At 49.4% G+C, this 16,399-nt stretch overlaps 6 protein-coding genes across 6 annotated transcripts; 2 read left to right on the top strand and 4 right to left on the bottom strand.

Moving 5' to 3' along the window:
• Window positions 1–633: 633 nt before the first annotated feature.
• Window positions 634–1,545, bottom strand: EI90DRAFT_3143596 (40S ribosomal protein S8; the record flags this gene model as incomplete). Its single annotated transcript, XM_039065039.1, has 5 exons — window positions 634–669; window positions 725–979; window positions 1,034–1,138; window positions 1,203–1,441; window positions 1,542–1,545. 5 exons carry the CDS (start codon window positions 1,543–1,545, stop codon window positions 634–636), a joined length of 639 nt encoding a protein of 212 aa, XP_038922773.1.
• An 82-nt stretch (window positions 1,546–1,627) lies between these two features.
• On the bottom strand, window positions 1,628–5,571 carry EI90DRAFT_1304399 (uncharacterized protein). Its single transcript, XM_039051641.1, has 9 exons — window positions 5,116–5,571; window positions 4,160–5,056; window positions 4,035–4,102; window positions 3,844–3,982; window positions 2,799–3,784; window positions 2,461–2,748; window positions 2,257–2,403; window positions 2,081–2,206; window positions 1,628–2,030 (listed from the first exon to the last, which is right to left on the bottom strand). Exons 1-9 carry the CDS (start codon window positions 5,480–5,482, stop codon window positions 1,953–1,955), a joined length of 3,096 nt encoding a protein of 1,031 aa, XP_038922772.1. The 5' UTR covers window positions 5,483–5,571; the 3' UTR covers window positions 1,628–1,952.
• Window positions 5,572–6,943: 1,372 nt separating this feature from the next.
• EI90DRAFT_3278840 (TPR-like protein) lies at window positions 6,944–12,397 on the bottom strand. Its single transcript, XM_039066630.1, has 17 exons — window positions 12,137–12,397; window positions 12,025–12,082; window positions 11,918–11,968; window positions 11,777–11,862; window positions 11,652–11,727; window positions 11,318–11,602; window positions 11,021–11,264; window positions 10,783–10,967; window positions 10,575–10,732; window positions 10,106–10,515; window positions 9,659–10,044; window positions 8,678–9,604; window positions 8,421–8,627; window positions 8,321–8,370; window positions 7,740–8,228; window positions 7,504–7,690; window positions 6,944–7,452 (listed from the first exon to the last, which is right to left on the bottom strand). Exons 1-17 carry the CDS (start codon window positions 12,256–12,258, stop codon window positions 7,099–7,101), a joined length of 4,275 nt encoding a protein of 1,424 aa, XP_038922771.1. The 5' UTR covers window positions 12,259–12,397; the 3' UTR covers window positions 6,944–7,098.
• Window positions 12,398–12,847: 450 nt separating this feature from the next.
• On the top strand, window positions 12,848–13,374 carry EI90DRAFT_2904000 (HbrB-like-domain-containing protein; the record flags this gene model as incomplete). Its single annotated transcript, XM_039054160.1, has 2 exons — window positions 12,848–13,138; window positions 13,189–13,374. 2 exons carry the CDS (start codon window positions 12,848–12,850, stop codon window positions 13,372–13,374), a joined length of 477 nt encoding a protein of 158 aa, XP_038922770.1.
• A 124-nt stretch (window positions 13,375–13,498) lies between these two features.
• On the top strand, window positions 13,499–14,474 carry EI90DRAFT_1304376 (uncharacterized protein). Its single transcript, XM_039051640.1, has one exon. The coding sequence runs from the start codon at window positions 13,694–13,696 to the stop codon at window positions 14,351–14,353; it is 660 nt and encodes a 219-aa protein (XP_038922769.1). The 5' UTR covers window positions 13,499–13,693; the 3' UTR covers window positions 14,354–14,474.
• Window positions 14,475–14,600: 126 nt separating this feature from the next.
• On the bottom strand, window positions 14,601–16,387 carry EI90DRAFT_2904544 (peptidase family M48-domain-containing protein; the record flags this gene model as incomplete). Its single annotated transcript, XM_039054173.1, has 11 exons — window positions 14,601–14,736; window positions 14,789–14,856; window positions 14,905–15,010; window positions 15,068–15,141; window positions 15,243–15,404; window positions 15,456–15,713; window positions 15,772–15,838; window positions 15,891–16,003; window positions 16,061–16,095; window positions 16,147–16,160; window positions 16,221–16,387. The coding sequence occupies 11 exons, from the start codon at window positions 16,385–16,387 to the stop codon at window positions 14,601–14,603; spliced, it is 1,200 nt and encodes a 399-aa protein (XP_038922768.1).
• Window positions 16,388–16,399: the final 12 nt, after the last annotated feature.

Below are 16,399 nucleotides of genomic sequence, written 5' to 3'. Positions count from 1 at the left end.
TCGAGAAGGACATGACTATGAAGTGATCAAGGGAGAGAAGCGAGGCATGACAGTCATCGCTACCGTGAACCCTGGGCAAAGCGAAAAGTGAGACAGGTAAGGCCTACCTCAAAAAATCATCGTCATCAGAGAGATCTTTGGCAGTCATGTATCCATTAAAGAATTTCCATTCGACTTTTTTCGTCATCGTGATGGGAGGAGCCAGGAACCTCCGGCGATAGGAGTTGGGCGTTGCAAGTCACAGGGGGCACGCAAAGAGTTACGGCACAACAGAGAACGACGGTGCGAAAAACCTTAACAGCAATGCCCGAGGAATGAAAGAGTGTGATTAGAGAGAAGAGAGTGGCGGGAAACGCAACCGGGTCACTTAGCCGTGAAGGCCAAAGCTGTGGCAAGGTTTCGGAAACACCGAATCGACCAAAATAGGCAACTATCGCTGATGACACTCCGACACAGCACAAAATGCGCGCATTGGTAGAGATAGTAACGGTTCGGATGGGCATAGCAAATACTGATGGATGCATACAGATGAAACCGTAGTTAAAAACAGAGGAGCATATGGCACGAATGCACGCAGACAACGCATCACATTGACACCAAACCAAACTGAGTCACTTCCCCCTTTGGCGCGCCTTAATGCTTCTTGGCCTTCAATTTCCTCAAGTAGAACTACGAAGAAAGGAAAAAATCAGGAAACAAGCACCGTTGTCAGCGATGCACTAACCTCGAGCTCCTTCCCCTCCACAATATAGCCATCAGCGCGGCCACACTGCCCAGGTCGGCTGGATATAGCAGCGTACAACCGACCTGCATTGAACTGCGCTTCGAGCAAAGGATCAATCTTGGACAATGCCTCGCGCTCCGCAAATTTCTCCGCAAGGCGAGGGCTGACTTCCTCCGGGACGGCAGCAGTAGCCTTTGCTGCCGCTGCTGCTTTTGCTGCCCTTGCTGCTCTCTTCTCAGTTATAGGCTTCCCGTACTACAGTAACTGGGCGTCAACGATTTGGGCAGCTCGTACAACAAAAGGACTTACGTGCGCCTCGTACCATTGCCTGAACGGACTGGAATCAATCTGGACAATGACACTTTTGACAAGCGTATTGGTTCGGATATATTCATTGTTAGGAGCGCTATAAACCTGGGGTCGGCAACACCATCTAAGTTGATGCTGAAACCGTTCTCATTAGTTGAAATCAACGCACAACTCCAATGATTCGAGTCTTCCGAGTTACATGTTCTGAACCCCAAGAGAAATTACCTGCATCCAGGCGTAAAGCGCGAGCCTTAGAATTTCCACCTAGAGTGCGGATAAAATGAACACGTCTGGGGCCAAGCCTGGTGTTGGCGGGTTGGCGGCCGAGCTCGAACTTTCTCTTCTTTCGAATAATAGACCTTTTGCCACCTGTCTTTGTCCTCTTATGCCGAGCCGATCTTGTGATACCTATGTTTGAAATGCGGGGTGGAGGAACGATGCGGTGGGGAAATAAAAGGCCCTGATCAGCTACAACATTGAAGCGGTGGAACAGGCAGCGCTGACTGACCCATAGTGGTCTTGAGGAACGAACGGAAAGGAATGCACCGCTGTACAGTTTTCTGAGAAAGTCGTCACGTGTTTGCGGCAGTGCCCTTAACCATCATCTTATGGCTTGCTCATGTTCGTTGCAATGTCTGCGATTAGCTTATGCTTCTTTCCCTGTGGAAGAGAAATCTGATTTCTATTCCCATATGAACACCCGTGGTTGTCCTAGGCATTGGTAATTGGGAACCACATTTACGCCCTTTACCGCCACCTCAAAATATTTAGGCACGTTCCATTATCACGAACAGCGTACGCATTGGTCTCAAGTCCAATTAGGGTGCTGTACCAGGTGGTAGAAACGATGTATCCTCCGCCTCGCCAATAGACGACTTGACGAGCTTCCAGCAACACAGTTACCAACCGGATCAGTCGACTAGTGACTACCACTTACCTGGGCTTTAGCTGATTTAAGATGAAGCAAATTCAGATGACCCGGACTGGTCCCACCATTCTGTAGAGGCTTGATAAGTACTATATAATATCAAACAGATTCTGACGTACGACTAAAGTTTCATCCAAAAACCTAGTATGACCTACGCGCAGGTCAAGCGGCAATTGGCTAGGTAATACCACGACATGCACAGGGGCTTCAAACGGGCGTTCAGAAGCTGTGACTGAGGAGATTCCCTGAAAAAGTTTGAGATTCTGGACTATCTTGAGACTGGAACTGTACCCACTTCGGCCAGTGCTAGAGCAAGGCGGATATCATTCCGCTGAGACCGAGCGTCCTTTCCAACAATAACAAATAGCTCTAGTATGCCGTCCACAACGTACACCGTACCATGATCTAAGTGCTGATTGCCAAAAAATGGGACAAAGTGAATCTGCAGAAACATATTACTAAGTAGTGGAGCTGACAATATAGAAGTAATAACAATTACCCTGGGGAAAGCCACACTCCACGCACTGGGTGTCCTTTTCTGTAATTCCCGCCGCTCGCTCCAAAATCTTGCGTTCGCCCAACTGCCATTACCGAGATACGTCCAAAACTTTGAGTCTTCCCTCCCTTCATTAAATTCCTTTACGGGAAGATTGTCCCTGCTCATAAGCGCTGCATAAGAGACTGCTTGAGACTGCTCGGTGGGGAGACTACCCCGCCCATGCCAAACATATATTTGACCAAGGGCCCCGATGACATAGGAGAATGCAGAGCAAAGGTTTGAAATATTCTACGTATTGGTGAGTTGACCAGCCCATATGCTGCCGGGTAGGGACTCACGAGGTCGACCTCGTCGATGACAATCCCGATTCCAAAGGACAGCTCACGGACACAGTGCATTGTTGCATTTACATTTGTCCAATTGCCTTGAGTTCCACGACGAATTGCTACAACCCCTCCGAGCAACCCAACCAAGTCGTATGGCTCTCCTCCTTGATTGCACCGTATAGCTTTCGTGCCGAATCGCGATTCCAAATCTCGAATCTTCCACTCTTCTTCTCCTCCCATTGCTGCATTCCTCCCTCGCCATACCCATATAACTGTCGATGCAAGTTCGCTACTGCGAGGTTCCTTGCATCTGTACAAGATAACTCGAAGTTCCGTGTCGTAGAATATATGAGGGTATGACGACACCGAGTCTGCATTTCGACCTCTGATGACAAAAACCTCGGTAGAGATTGGGGTATAAGCCAAGTCGAACGAAAGGGGTGGCTTCACGGCAGCAGACTGTAGGATGGATCTCACGTCGACTACGGGGAGGGACTCGTCAACTTGGGGAACTGGGTCAGATTTGGTTTTCTCCGAAATGACTGCTCTTCCTTTCCTGGAGATTGTTGTGGGTGGAGAGGGTGGGTTGGGAGGAGGGGACTGGGCCTCAGCACTCCTCAGGATGGTTGGTGTGGCGACCTCTTTTCTAATTGTGACTGCAGTCAACTCTTGGGGGCTGATGGACACGACTGATTTGAGCTCGGATTCGGATTGGAGCTGTCCGCCCCATGACTCTCTAACTGACGCTCTCGGGCCTGATGCACGGGGTGCCACAGCTGAGTCCTGTGACATTCCGAGTCTGACCAACTTCGTTGTTGAGGATTGTACCAGGCCCGGGAGGGCACGCGTACCAGAAGAAACGGGAGGATGTGATTTGTTCCCGTCAGAATCAGCGTCCCTGTCCCGCGGAACACTTGCCGAAGCCGATGTTTCTTTCATGGTGATAACCTGACCGTCCCGTGTATCCACGACGCGCCCTGTTGATCCAATGATGGACTCTGTTCACGCACGTATTGAGCTATTAAAGAACCCGACAATCCAGACTCCGTAGGCTTACCCTCGACGAGAGGCTTGGAATGCATTGAAGCCTCTGGGGCGGTCACAGGGCTGAGATATGTTGTACCCGCAACTTCTGAATCATTAGTCGCCGAGGTACCTGATTTGCTGGGAGGCTTGCGTGCTCTATTCTTAGTAACCTAAAAGTGTTTCCTGTAACAAATTTTCTCATATTATGGACATTGCGCTTACGTGCGTGAGCGAAGATGACCCCTGGGGAAATCGTGACCCACTAAATGCTTTATCTGCAGAAGGACCGACTGAAAATTGTGTATTAGGAACTTCCGAATTGGAGGACGTAACAGTAGAATGGACACCTGAACTTGGCCTCGAAGTTTCCATCCCCTTATACACGAGTGTTGGGCGGTCGCCATCATTCAGCGACAAACCAGGCTCCTGTGTGGCCCCCATTGATATGATACCCGAAGCCCTCGCACGATCGCTATTATTACTAGAATGAGACTGATCAGAAAGTTCGTGACCCCTTGAGGATTGTGGACGGTGTTCAACAAGACCACGTTCACCAGATATATTGGCGGCAGGCGGCCAACGGTTAAGGACTGATTTATCGCGTACCAGGGGACCTGGAGGCGACCGAGGAGAAGCAAGGCCGCATTCCGTTGGAAGCACTGGAGACACTGGGATGACAATGCTTGAGGTATTAGAAACTTTAACTCTTTCCCCTACAAATCCGCGGCCTTGCAATCTTGTCGGATTGGATGTTAGAGCCTTTTCTAACCCCTCATATTCGGAAGTAGGGGATAAAAGGTTCAGGTTGGTACTTTGCATTGGAGTTGGAGGTGACGAATCATGCACTGGTAAAGGATTTGCAGTGACGGACAATTCCCTGAGGGATGACATGGAGGCACTATGTTCATCCTCCTTATGGACTGGGGGATTAAGGCCGGAAAGGTCCGCTCGGTCAGGAGGTGATGCTTCGCGATTCTGGCCAGCTTGGAACTCTGGTGTCATGCCAGGCAATCGCACTCCTCCCGGTGGCCCATGGGTGTTTCTCTCTTTTATCATACCCAGGGCTACTTGGAATAAAGGCGATCCGCCATCAGCATACGGTCTGAGATCGAAGGCGGCGGGATCATCGACATTCTGCTGAGGTTTGTGCTTGTTCAGACGTGGGCCAGGTGCCCGACCGCCTATAAACTCTGCCAAAGAAGTTGGAGGCGAGCGGTGGGACGGAACGTGTACCAAGTTCCCCTCTCAAACATCAGATGCCAGACTCAGCAATAGCATTAGTAGCAAACTTCGGAACGCATACCCGAGTCCACCTCTGTCGCGTGGCGGAAAGCGAAATTCCCTTGTCCTGGCTGTGCCTTTTTATGGGATCGCTCTCCTCTGCTTTTCTCGATCTCAAGTTCTAGTTGTGTCCTTTCCTTGGCAGCATCTTCGTCAACCATGTTCTGGAGGGTTCTGATCTTGGACGTCCATTCTGCGAGACTAGAATTGGGTTTACCAATGTTATCGGCGGAGGCAAATCTCTCAGCCATGCCTTCCCCAGGATACAGTCGGTGAAGCCCCTGCTTGTGCGAATGCTGGGGAAAGAACTGTGAGTGGCTGTGCTTCAAATCATGTTTTTGTGCGACCGAACAGGCACCAAAAAAGTGGCGCGGCGACAAGCAGTGCATACGGGATCCTACCTGTCAAAGGTCGCAATACCTTTACCCTCAGCAAAACCGAATACTTACAATCAGCAAAAAGATCAAGCTAGCAATAAAGAACCGAGAATCAGATCGCGAAGATACATCGAAAAGAATATAGGCGCGGCCGAGGCCATACATCACGAAAATCGGACTGGCGCTCCCACATGGTCCAGATGCTCCCAGGTGCTCTGGAGCCTCCGGAGTGCTCTGGACCAGGGGACCTTGCTCTAGTTGCCTGTCCGATTTTCGTGATGTACGGCGGCCGCCAGGCAAGATTGACAGTAGGCACGGAGGCCGGTGCGTACAGTGGATGCGAAGTAAATAAAGGAAGCGCGGATGCGTGCAACGGACGCGAGGAAAAGGAAAAAGAGACAACGTACCGAAAACGGTAGAGTGAGATTAGCCTAGGAACAACTTGAGACCCCTAGACCACAAACTGGGTATACGCGGATGATCAGTATATGAAGGGCTATCGGTGGGTATGGCGCACGCGAGGGAATGGATGTAGAGTACCAGGATCCAGGGGCCACGAATTTCATTTAACCTCGTGCCTCCAGTAAATCCTGAGCGTTTCCGGTCCCTGACCGCGTGAATCTAGAGAACGGCTCTAGCTCTGGCCCATAAAAAAGGCGCCTCTCCCTGTTCCCAACTTGACGGCTTATCGAGGAGTCAGCGCCGTCCGGACTAAACTGCGCCACTAGGCCGGTTTTCTAACACGGCGGAGATTCAACGATTCGTGAGGATTCTGCCTTACCGAGTCGCATTGAGAGGGGGTTGGATGTGTCGCGCAGAATTTGGACAAGTATTTCTGTATCCTGCTGCGCATTACGTAAAGACTCTTACTCGCGCTTGGCCCACCCACGTAGGTAATCGTGATGCTGGGAAGATTCGTGAATATAGCCTCAACGAAAGCACCTGAGGCAGTAGCGAGACTCGAAGTGTTCTTCTGGGTCGCTTGGAGCGTCTCCGATCCTCTCTGCATTGATACTGTGTTGAAGGCTTCCGGCCCCGCTCGTTAAAATGCGCTAGTCAGGAATGCTAAATAATCAGCTAGTTGACTTCGCGTGTTATCATCAATTCATTATTCACAACCTCAACCCGTGGTCAGCCTGTTGATGACTACGCCATACTCTTTAACGGGGTCCCGTCTGTACCTGATGGACAAGATGAGATTGGCCTCGGTTGGAACTAAATGACCCTCACGGAGCTACGCTGGCGGTCCGGAGGGTATGATGTCAGAGTTCCGTGTGGAGATTTTGGTATGGAGTTCGCGTTTCAATATTCCTAGACTTTGGGATTCGGGGTCGATGCTTGTTTGACCCGCCCAGAATTGGTACGATAACGTCAAGACCTGCTCAGACAGCTGATTTAAACCTGGTGAGGATAACCATTAATAATATTGTCTTCGGTGTCGTAGGCAGGGCACGTGAAGCCTGTTTGGGAACTCGGAAATCCGCACAGCGTTGGTGGCCTTATCATACACTACCGGATGGCCTTGAGAGATGATTCTGCACACCTAGCAGGTGGCTTTGAGTCTCATGGAAATAAACCAATGGATTGACATATTTGACATTCTCGGAAATTAAGCCGAATCACAGGGCTTAGCGATTAGCACATTGTACGTAAGCAAGCACATGCCAATTAGTTCGATTCCATGGTGCCAACAGTGTCGCCCTTTCCGCCAGACGTATCGGTTTTCCTTGTGAAACTGGTGATCCATTGAGGGATTCCCGTCCATTATTCCCCCGTTCCATAGTCCGAAGTATCGCCAGCAGTCGAAATTTCCTGTCTGAGGGTGTCGGAATAGGCTGAACATCCTCGGCAAGGAGGTCACAGGCATCCGCCACATGCCGTTTACATAGCAGGTGCTCGACCAAATCTAGCCGTGCTGCAAGTGACATTGGGTCAGCACCGAGGACGTCCTTCAGGATTTTCTCGGCCTGCAAATCTCGGCCCTGAAAGGGAATTATTGGCAAGAACACAGATCAGTGCCGAGACCGACCCACCGCTTTTGAATGGTCAAGGAAGAGCAGGCGGTTCACTTCTCCTCTAGGATCAAGTTCTAGCCGGCGCTCGCCCGACACGTTAAGTATCTCTGTCAGTGCTGCATGAGTGAGCTCGTTGTTGTGTGACACAATTCCCATTGCTGCCAAGGAGGTGATAGCCCTGAGGTTGTTTGGGTCATCTGCAATGCTGGAAGTGTATGAGTCTCCAGTCTCGCGAGTTTAAGCGGGTCACATACAGCTGCAACAATTGGTCTTTCCCGGCTTCGCGAGTCTCATCGCTACGCATCGCCCACAAAGTTTGTGCCAGAAGAATGGCGATATGACTTCGAACATCTGCTAACTCGACTGATGTCTCCTCCAGCCCTGCTTCGAACGCCGCAAGGGCATTTTCCAATTCCCCCAACTTATGACATGATAGACCCAACCCAAAACGCGCTTGGGCCAACACTATAGAAGGAGAAATTGATGACTCCTGGATATCAGTCGCATTTCCTTCAAGAAGATTGATAACTATTTCGAAGGACGCTTTGGCACTAGCGTAGTCTCCGATTGCCAAGCGTACTCGCCCAATGTTGACGTTCGCGACGGCGTACCGATATTCAACCCCAGCGTCTTCAGTTTTTTCATATGCCGCCTCTAGGAATTTGATGCTACGTTCGAGCAGTTCCAGAGCGAGGTCATATTGATGCAGTCTCTCGCAAATAAGCGCAAAGAGCTCCATCCCCCTGGATCGTCACCATGTTTGGCACAATGCTGTCTCATGGCAAAGTAAGGAGCAATGAGGAAAGAATTCTGGACTTCATATGGGACATTTGACAACTGTGGATCCGTGAAAACGCGGTATGAATACTCATATTCCGACCAAGGCTATGAGATGATGAGTGTTTGCGCACAATGAACGGGCTAGATATTCGTACAGTAGGTGTGAATAAGATCAGAGCATGTTCAAAAAGCGCTCTTGCTTCTGGAAGATGCTGGTTTATCGTGGCGACCATCGCCTGGCCGATCCAAGCTGGTCCATAATCTGGATCTGAAACTTGTGCTTTATAGAATGATTGGTTTGCCAAGTCTGTATCTCCGTGGTGGAGATAAAACACGCCCAGATTGGTCCAAATTGTGGGGTTCTGAAGGAGAATGTTAGGGATGATATCATTCTGAGAAAACCGCCCCTCACTTTAGAGTCAATTTCTAATGCCTTGATATATGCATGCTGAGCCAGTTTAGGCTCTCGCAGAAATTTAATATTACCCAAGGCGTTCCAGTACCATTCATTCCCAGGTGAATGCTTGAGCGCGTCCAGTATAGCGCTATTGGCTGCATCGGATAACGCCTTTTCACTCTGGTGTCCCACCAGTTTAGGAATGATTGAGTGGATCGCAATGGAAAGATCGAATAGCGCGCTTCCTTCCGTCATTTGATCATTTTTGCACAACCCAACTCGGGTGCTGTAGCATGCGATGGCAAGCCAATGCAAGTCTAGCCCTTCTAATCTGTCCCTATTATCTCCGAATTTCCCACTTAATTCCGTTGCAGATAAGGACTCGACGATAACCGCTATTTCACTTCTTTCGGGAAGTGCCTCGCAGACCGGACGTACGGCGCTTAGGACCAATGTGGGATTGACAAAAAGAGTGATTTTGGACAATTCGAAAATGGCATCCGCGATTGTCTTCCATATTATTCGGCGGAATCCAGGGGCCAAGTTTACTAGCTTCATGGACAACTCCATACAAATTGCAAGAGATTCCTCGAAGCGTGTGTGGTAGCCAGCAGCAAATTCCTGCCGGGCACGGGAGAAATGACTTTCTGCCATGGCCAAAAGGACACCAACTTCGTCAGGTCTATCTACGAGGAGTGGTTCGAATGTGGCGATTGCTAAGTCAAACTGGCCCATCTGGCGGTAAACTTCTCCGATAAAGTACACTGCGGTCCAATCATCCTGAGAGATCTCTCTGGAACGAGAAAGAGCCTTCAATGCAGCAGCAGGACGACCCGATTTGGCGTACGCCTCTCCAAGTCTTGTCCAGGCTCGATGATCAGACTGATTGGCCCTTAACGCGATCTGGAGTGCGATGATTGCAGATTCATGGTTGCCCCGGCTCTAGAAGCCAGCGGGGCATCAGCCTTCATGAGTGAACACTGACACATGCCTCACCATTTCAACCACTCCCACAGCTTTCCATGCCCATGCATTAAGGGGTTTGTACCGAGCAGCGGCAGCGATATTGCCTGTTGCCAACGCCTTTATCCCGCTTTGATCTTCCGCACCACCTTCCCCCTCAATGGTCCGCCGTGCAACCACCTCGACCAAATCCCAGTCACTCTCATCAGCAAAGCCTTCAGCGAGACGACGCGCAGCATCTGCTTCGCGCAAATCTAGTTCAACAGCTTTTTGGAAGCATTTTGTAGCGCGAGAAAGATCAGGTGGGTTCGAAAACTCAGAGTACCATACTCCCAGGGAAGTGTACGCAGGCGCAAAGGCTGAGTGATATTTGAGGGAAGCAATGAAATGGGAGTACGATTCTTTCCTAGAACTGTGATCTAATGATTACGACGAGACTAAGGGTAACTGAATCTTTTCCTGAAGGCGGACTGGCCTTACCTCTCTTGTCCCATAGCGTGCGACCAAGCCGCCACCATGCTTGGGCCTTCCGTTCAGGTGTATTTTCCGTGTCGTCCAAGCTGGAAATGACGTTGCTGATTTCAACAAGAGCTTGATCATATTGCCCAGAGAGCGTGAGGCACCATGCAGCTTCCTCCCTTGCCTCTAGAATTCGCGGCATCTGAGCATTGTCAGCTTCAAATATACCGTGTGCAGCAAGAAATGCATCTCGTGCATCTTCATAACGACCCGCATGACGCAGAATATACCCCCGCTCCAGGAGACACATTGCGTCGTCAGGGCTCATGGAAAGGAGTTGTTCGAGAATCCCCAACGCTCTTTGATGGTACTTGGGCGGGTAATGATGTGTTAGAGCCGTAGCTATGAAGGAGTTAAGAGCGTGCTTGACCCTTTTAGAAGGATGGATTGCAATAAACAAGCAGACAAATCGATGTGAAAGTATGCTCACCATGCAAGATCCCTGCCTGAGTGCCGCTCGGCCATGGAAGTAAGCTTCAATCCAGTTTCTGCGACCTTGATAACACTTGGGTAGTCACCCTCCGAAGCGTACACGGCAGTGATAAGGCGGTATGCCAAAATCGAGTCTTGGCAGTCAGCCAGGCCGTCCTGCAAGGGGTTTAGGTGAGATATTCACTTGTTCGAGTAGAATAGCCTACCGATGCAAGCTGAAATGCTACTTCGTAATCCATGTCTCGGAACCTCTTCGCCTCTTCCGCGTCTGCTTCAGTCTCTCCAAAAAGAGGGATCCCAAGACAATACATGCACCCCGAAATTACGTTAGAAAGAGGTGACGCAGGAAATAGCCGAACATAGCTCCTCAATAAACTGATGTCGTACATTTCTGCGCCATGATTACGTGAAGATTTGAGAGCGCGTCCCGATATGAATACTGACCCACGGTGCGAGCATTTTTGCTTTCAATTGCAATAGTCCATGCCAGTTGATCAGGCACTTCGATCAGAACAGTTCCCTGTACGATGTCATCGATTTCCTGTCGCAGTTGAGTCTTTGCGTGATCGGCCGGCGGTAATGCATATAACAATTGAAGTTTGTGTCGCAAAATCTTCCCTTCCGTTGACCGTCTCAATTGGTCAGGTGTGTTGGGGTGGTTCACTATCTCGGAATACAAGGAAAGTAACTGAGATACAAATTAGCACGGTTTAAACTGACGTAGGGGAGACATGACCTCACATTTGATGACTTCGCAATCTCGAGGACAACAGCATTCCTAATCTCCTGCGGTGTTCCAGCATCGATGCGCTGGCGCCGCTTCTGGACTTCTTTATCTACAACTAACTTTTCTTCTTGCTCGGACAGGGTCATTATCTCCTCTAGTAGGGGGAGGGAGTTATAAATTGCATCTTGAATCGGGAATGTAGTCGTGGATGTGGGTTGTGTATAGTCAGGTGGTGGAAGGGCACTTAAAAATGGATACAATGGCGAGGAGGGAAGCAGGAGGCTCAAGGCACCGATGATCTTTCAACGACCGTCAAGATGTCATACTCAGCTTGGGTATTGCGCATACCTCAGCCCGTGTCCCACTTTTCTTTCTGAGTTCAATGATTTTTTGAACAGTTTCTGCACATTTTGAAACGTCTTCACTGTTTTTTGTCAGACCCCGCGCGAGAAAGGGAGAAACAGTGATCACACATTTTCATGAATATGTCGACTAGATTGTTCAACACGTCGAGGAGTTTCTGAGGCATATTAGCGCGGGTATATACCCTTTCAAGTCCCTTCAATAGACAATAAGACAATAGGCAATGACACAGCAGGCCTATTATGTCATACCTGCCAAGCTAGCGCTTGTTCAGGGCCAGAATTTCTAGCTTTTAAGTATGCCTGCGCATGATCATCAAATCAACGACTGTGACAAGACCTGTTGCACAGACAAAAACCTGTTCACTCTTATCCACTTCTTGCAGCTCGAGTGAAGCGTAGCCTAAGAACACTAGACTGCGAAGTTTGAGTGAGACGAAGGTCTCATGGATCTAAGTCCTCTCCTCCTACGCATTGTAATTATCTGCCTCATGATGCAAGGCCTCTTCGGCAGCCAATTGAGCAGTTCTGAAATCCTTCTTGCCTATCGCATCTCGGGCAGCCTTGATCTTTGCTTTGACGAAGGCAGCCATCAAGAGAGATGAGTGGAAGTCAGGTGTGCGATAACTGTCGTGATATGATGATATAATCAATCTTTCGACCCCAGACACTGAGACAGAGCTAACAAATATAGTGTGTAGTGTTGTGATTTGGCTGCATCGCCACCAGTATCTCAAGACTCATGGTGTTGCAGGCGGATGTCTGAAGTTAGCGGTCGACGACCGTCCGTTCCAGCTACAACTTTATCTGCCCCCGGAGATCATACGACGCGGACGGTCGACCAACATCTCCATTATCATCGGGCGATGAGTATTTGCCGCGTCCATCGAGCGAAGCCACTCCGCGTCAGATATCAAGAGCACCAATATACGGCGAATTAGCTAGTAAGGGGCTGTTTCCTACCAGCTGCAGCTATTCCTGACTAGTCATGCAGGGTCTGGGTTACACCCCTATAGAAGTGAATCTCGAGGGGAAAGTGTCCATCCTTCCCGTGAAGGAGCACCTTCTCCGATTCCTGGTGGGTTTCTCGCCACACCTTGTGTCATTATCCAGAATTATTGATTCCATTCAGGGTCGCGCCCTTCTCCCCAAAAGGCACACAGAACATATGATAGCAAAATCATGACAAGAGAACTTGATCGTCTCGGCGTGCACCACCACCCATCGACTTCCGCATCTGCCTCGGCGACATCGGCATCTGCTTCTGGCACTACTCTGACTCCAACCATACCGGAACTAAAACCATCGCCTTCTTTGAGCTCCAGCACGAATGTTCCCGTTGATACTCCATGGGCCATCCTACACGTGCATGTGCTTCCCCTATTTAATGGAGAACCTCTCAAAATACCTATCGAGGACTTGAATGCCCACGTACGGGAGCATATTCAGACTGTCGTCTCGGTAGGCGTTCCGGTAATTCTCTATTTTCATTCATCTGAGAGTGAGTCCAAGTCCCCTCGAAGGCGCTGGCTAGCTTGGAGTCATCTCTGGTGGACTTAATCAGCAGAGGAATGCAAAACCTGAATGCGAAGCTTTCTGGAATCGATGATGAAAAGCTTATAACACGATTGGTCGAGATCTGGAATTTCTTCTGGGTCAATGTACTTCCATATATTGAAGGGGTATGTTCATTATTTGTAACTGAGTAGCACGTAGTTTGACAAACCAATTGCAGGTATTTTTGCCGTTGCAAACGGAGGCTTTGTTAATTTCGCTTAGTCGCAGTGTGAAAGCTGGGCATCGCAGAGGCTCATCGTCCTCTGGAATAGATCTGCCACTCTCTGACTACCGAATAGACGCACGACAGCTATGCCTAATTGCTTTCCGCGACGCAATCATATTGCCACGTTACGAGAAATTGACGTTATTGCTTTCTGAAGGGTTAAGTAGGACAAATGACACAGAGGGTGACCCCGGGGAGAACTGGCAGTGGGCCCGTATCCAGCAAATGTCAGTGTTACTCATTGAATGGTGCCAATACTGAATTTCCGTTATCATGAAAGGTTACTAGTCTTAGGGTCAAATTCTAGGACCTCAAGTGGCGATCTTCCTCGTGGGGAACAGGCTACGAATCAGCTTTTGGTCTTCTTCCGTCGTTCACTACCCCCATGCCACCTCCGAGACAAAAATTCTGATGGCTTCATTGGGACGAAGAACAGGTTCCCGGAGCGGCCTACCGGCTTTTCAGGTGCTGCTGGCGATAGACGGGGGCGAATTGATTTCAGCTCACTCAGGGGAAACAAGCGCGGGTCGCCTACGGCAAACTACCCCGAAATCAGTCAAGGTGGTACCCATCAATGGGCACCTCATAGACGGATGCAGACGTCCAATTCGGATGACGATGACAGTGATCTTGGCGTCCCTCTCGGCAGTGCAACTCCCACACTGACCAGCTCAAGAAACTATGTGAATCGCTATTCTCCGCAGAGGCTCTACACATCCTCTCCTGAGCGGGCAGAGCCTGGCCATGTCAATCACCAGCAGAAAAGCACCGGAAAAGAAGCGGACGAACCACGAGGGGTGGATGATTCTGATGAGGACGAAGATTATGGGCAAGTCGTGGTAATTCATCGTTTTCTTAAAGGATCGTCATCTTGCACTGACACTCTATTCCAGCGACATCTATGACGGGCTTGGATCCACGCTGGAATATTTATCACTACAAATGTCGGTACATATGAGATAGTCAATGGTAGGCAGGTGACCAGCCTCTCTTTAACGAGTCAATGGAACGGATACATGGACTATAACGCTAGTCGGTGGTCCGTGTCTCTATGACAGCTTGTGGGGTTGACTTGATCGTGTGTTTCCTGTAAGGAGACTTCTTGTATAGCTCTAATGCCTTGGGTAGAAGCCTTTGTATATTCTGAATGTGTCAAATGAGCACACCAAACATAGTTTGTGAAACTGATAGAAACACCTTCTGTCGTTGCAGGGAAGTGGGATGGGTCCGAAGCAACGTCATTCGGTCCTGTATTGATATCGATTCTCCAGCAGCAGCCGCATCTTCCCTAAGAAAATCATCGGTACGAAAGATCAAGCAGTGTTCTGATTTGCACCAACTCTACCGCAGCCATGACCTCCCACAGATCAAGCGCACCTCTTGGATCGTAGCCTGCATTGGCCATGAACTATACAGAAGTCAGGCAAGGAACAGTCAACTTTGAAACCAAACCCACTTCGAGACCTAAAGAATCTGCCTCCTCTTCCAGTTTCCGTGAGTACGCGCGTTCAGCTAAGTAATCATTCATTATGTTAAAAATTGAAGCTGCTGCATCATTGATCCTGAAAATTATCCGGTTATTGGAAGGGATGAGTCGGTATCAGGCCAGAAACACTCACATGGGGAAGGACATGGTGAATACATAGGAGATCCCTCGTAAAATGTCGAATACGATCGTAGCTACGTTGATAAACTGACTCGAATGATTATGTAAATGATCTATTTAATCATTTCATGATGTTTCCTGCTCACTCCAGCCTAGAATGAGAAACGTATGAATAACAGTCAAGAAACGGAGCGTAAGGGACGTACATTCTCAACGGCATGGCGCTGAACCACGTGGCTCACCTCGTGCGCCAACACAGCAGATATCAGCGTATCGTCCTCGAGAAGATCTATGAGTCCGGTGTAGACGACAAGCTCCCTGGTAGGAAGCGCGAAAGCATTGATTCTGGGCTACCGACATATAGTCATCATCGAATCCACCAAATTACCAGACCTAATTACCAGATCCACGACATATATCTTCCACTCTGAGGAATCGAAAACCTTCGCAGGATTGGAACTTTCAGGCAAGAAGGGTAACGAGGCACTGCACACAGCCTTTGCACTGGGGGGATACTCTGTATGCAATCGAAGATTCATCTCATAGGCGGCGGACGCCTGTAAGGGGCTACTGGTGTAGCGATCTGCTGCAGTAACGATGCGACTTGCTGGATCCGGTTCTTCCAGAGCTGTCACGATCCGTTCTGTTATTCGCTTTATCTAGAACATGTTAGAAAATAGGAGAAAGGAATTCTTCAGATGGCCCATGAGTGTTCACCTGTTGGACTCTTGGGTCGTCTTCTCCCAACAGTAGAGGACCATCCGCCCTAAGAAACTCTTCAAAGCTGATGAAGAGAAATAAGCGGTCGATTGGCGCTTGTGCCTAGTGGTACAGACCGATGACGAGCCCACTCTATCTCCTCGCGATGTGTCATCAAAAGCAATCTCCATCGTTGTGTATGCGGGGACTGGTCAAGGGCAAGGGCGACAACGATGCATATAGCAAAAATCTAGAACAAATACTCCTTTAGCGTCCATCCCGGATTCGTCATAAACCCTTATTTTACTGGTATTTGCAGCAATGTAAGGCTCGTTCGAGGGTCTGGGGATATTACATCAGACGAAGGTGGCAAGCGGAGGCTTGAGGACAAACATTTCTTATGCAGCCTAAAATAGAAAGCTTGGCTGAGTGTAGGATGTATATTTTCAGCCAAAAGTCATGCTGACCTGTAGCGATACACAAAGGGGAGGACGATTAGGCATATTCGTGTCAAGTTCAACAGTTGTGCCTTGAGTGCAGGGAAAGCGACGAAGAAGACGTCCCTCTGGGAAGGAGATGAAAAGAAAGGGCGCCTAAAGTGGGCCGCGGATGCTGGACGATTCAAAACCGACATTCGGTTGCTGGA

The sequence above is a fragment of the Cantharellus anzutake genome, assembly GCF_015039405.1.
Source record: "Cantharellus anzutake strain C23 chromosome Unknown EI90scaffold_3, whole genome shotgun sequence".
Classification (NCBI taxonomy): domain Eukaryota; kingdom Fungi; phylum Basidiomycota; class Agaricomycetes; order Cantharellales; family Hydnaceae; genus Cantharellus; species Cantharellus anzutake.
The sequence above is the reverse complement of the archived record's forward strand: the minus strand, read 5'-3'. Positions and strand labels throughout refer to the sequence as shown.

Excerpts from the sequence above, each read along its gene's own strand:
- EI90DRAFT_1304399 (XM_039051641.1), bottom strand. The coding sequence starts at position 5,482 with ATGCACTGCTTGTCGCCGCGCCACTTTTTTGGTGCCTGTTCGGTCGCA. Across the intron at positions 2,749-2,798 it reads TCATCGACGAGGTCGACCTC|AATATTTCAAACCTTTGCTC; the intron begins GTGAGTCCCTAC and ends ACCAATACGTAG. Across the intron at positions 2,404-2,460 it reads GGAGTGTGGCTTTCCCCAGG|ATTCACTTTGTCCCATTTTT; the intron begins GTAATTGTTATT and ends ATGTTTCTGCAG.
- EI90DRAFT_1304376 (XM_039051640.1), top strand. The coding sequence starts at position 13,694 with ATGGTGCCAATACTGAATTTCCGTTATCATGAAAGGTTACTAGTCTTA.
- EI90DRAFT_3278840 (XM_039066630.1), bottom strand. The coding sequence starts at position 12,258 with ATGGCTGCCTTCGTCAAAGCAAAGATCAAGGCTGCCCGAGATGCGATA. Across the intron at positions 8,229-8,320 it reads GTTTTCACGGATCCACAGTT|GGGGATGGAGCTCTTTGCGC; the intron begins GTCAAATGTCCC and ends GTGACGATCCAG. Across the intron at positions 7,691-7,739 it reads AAAGACCAATTGTTGCAGCT|CATTGCAGATGACCCAAACA; the intron begins GTATGTGACCCG and ends ATACACTTCCAG.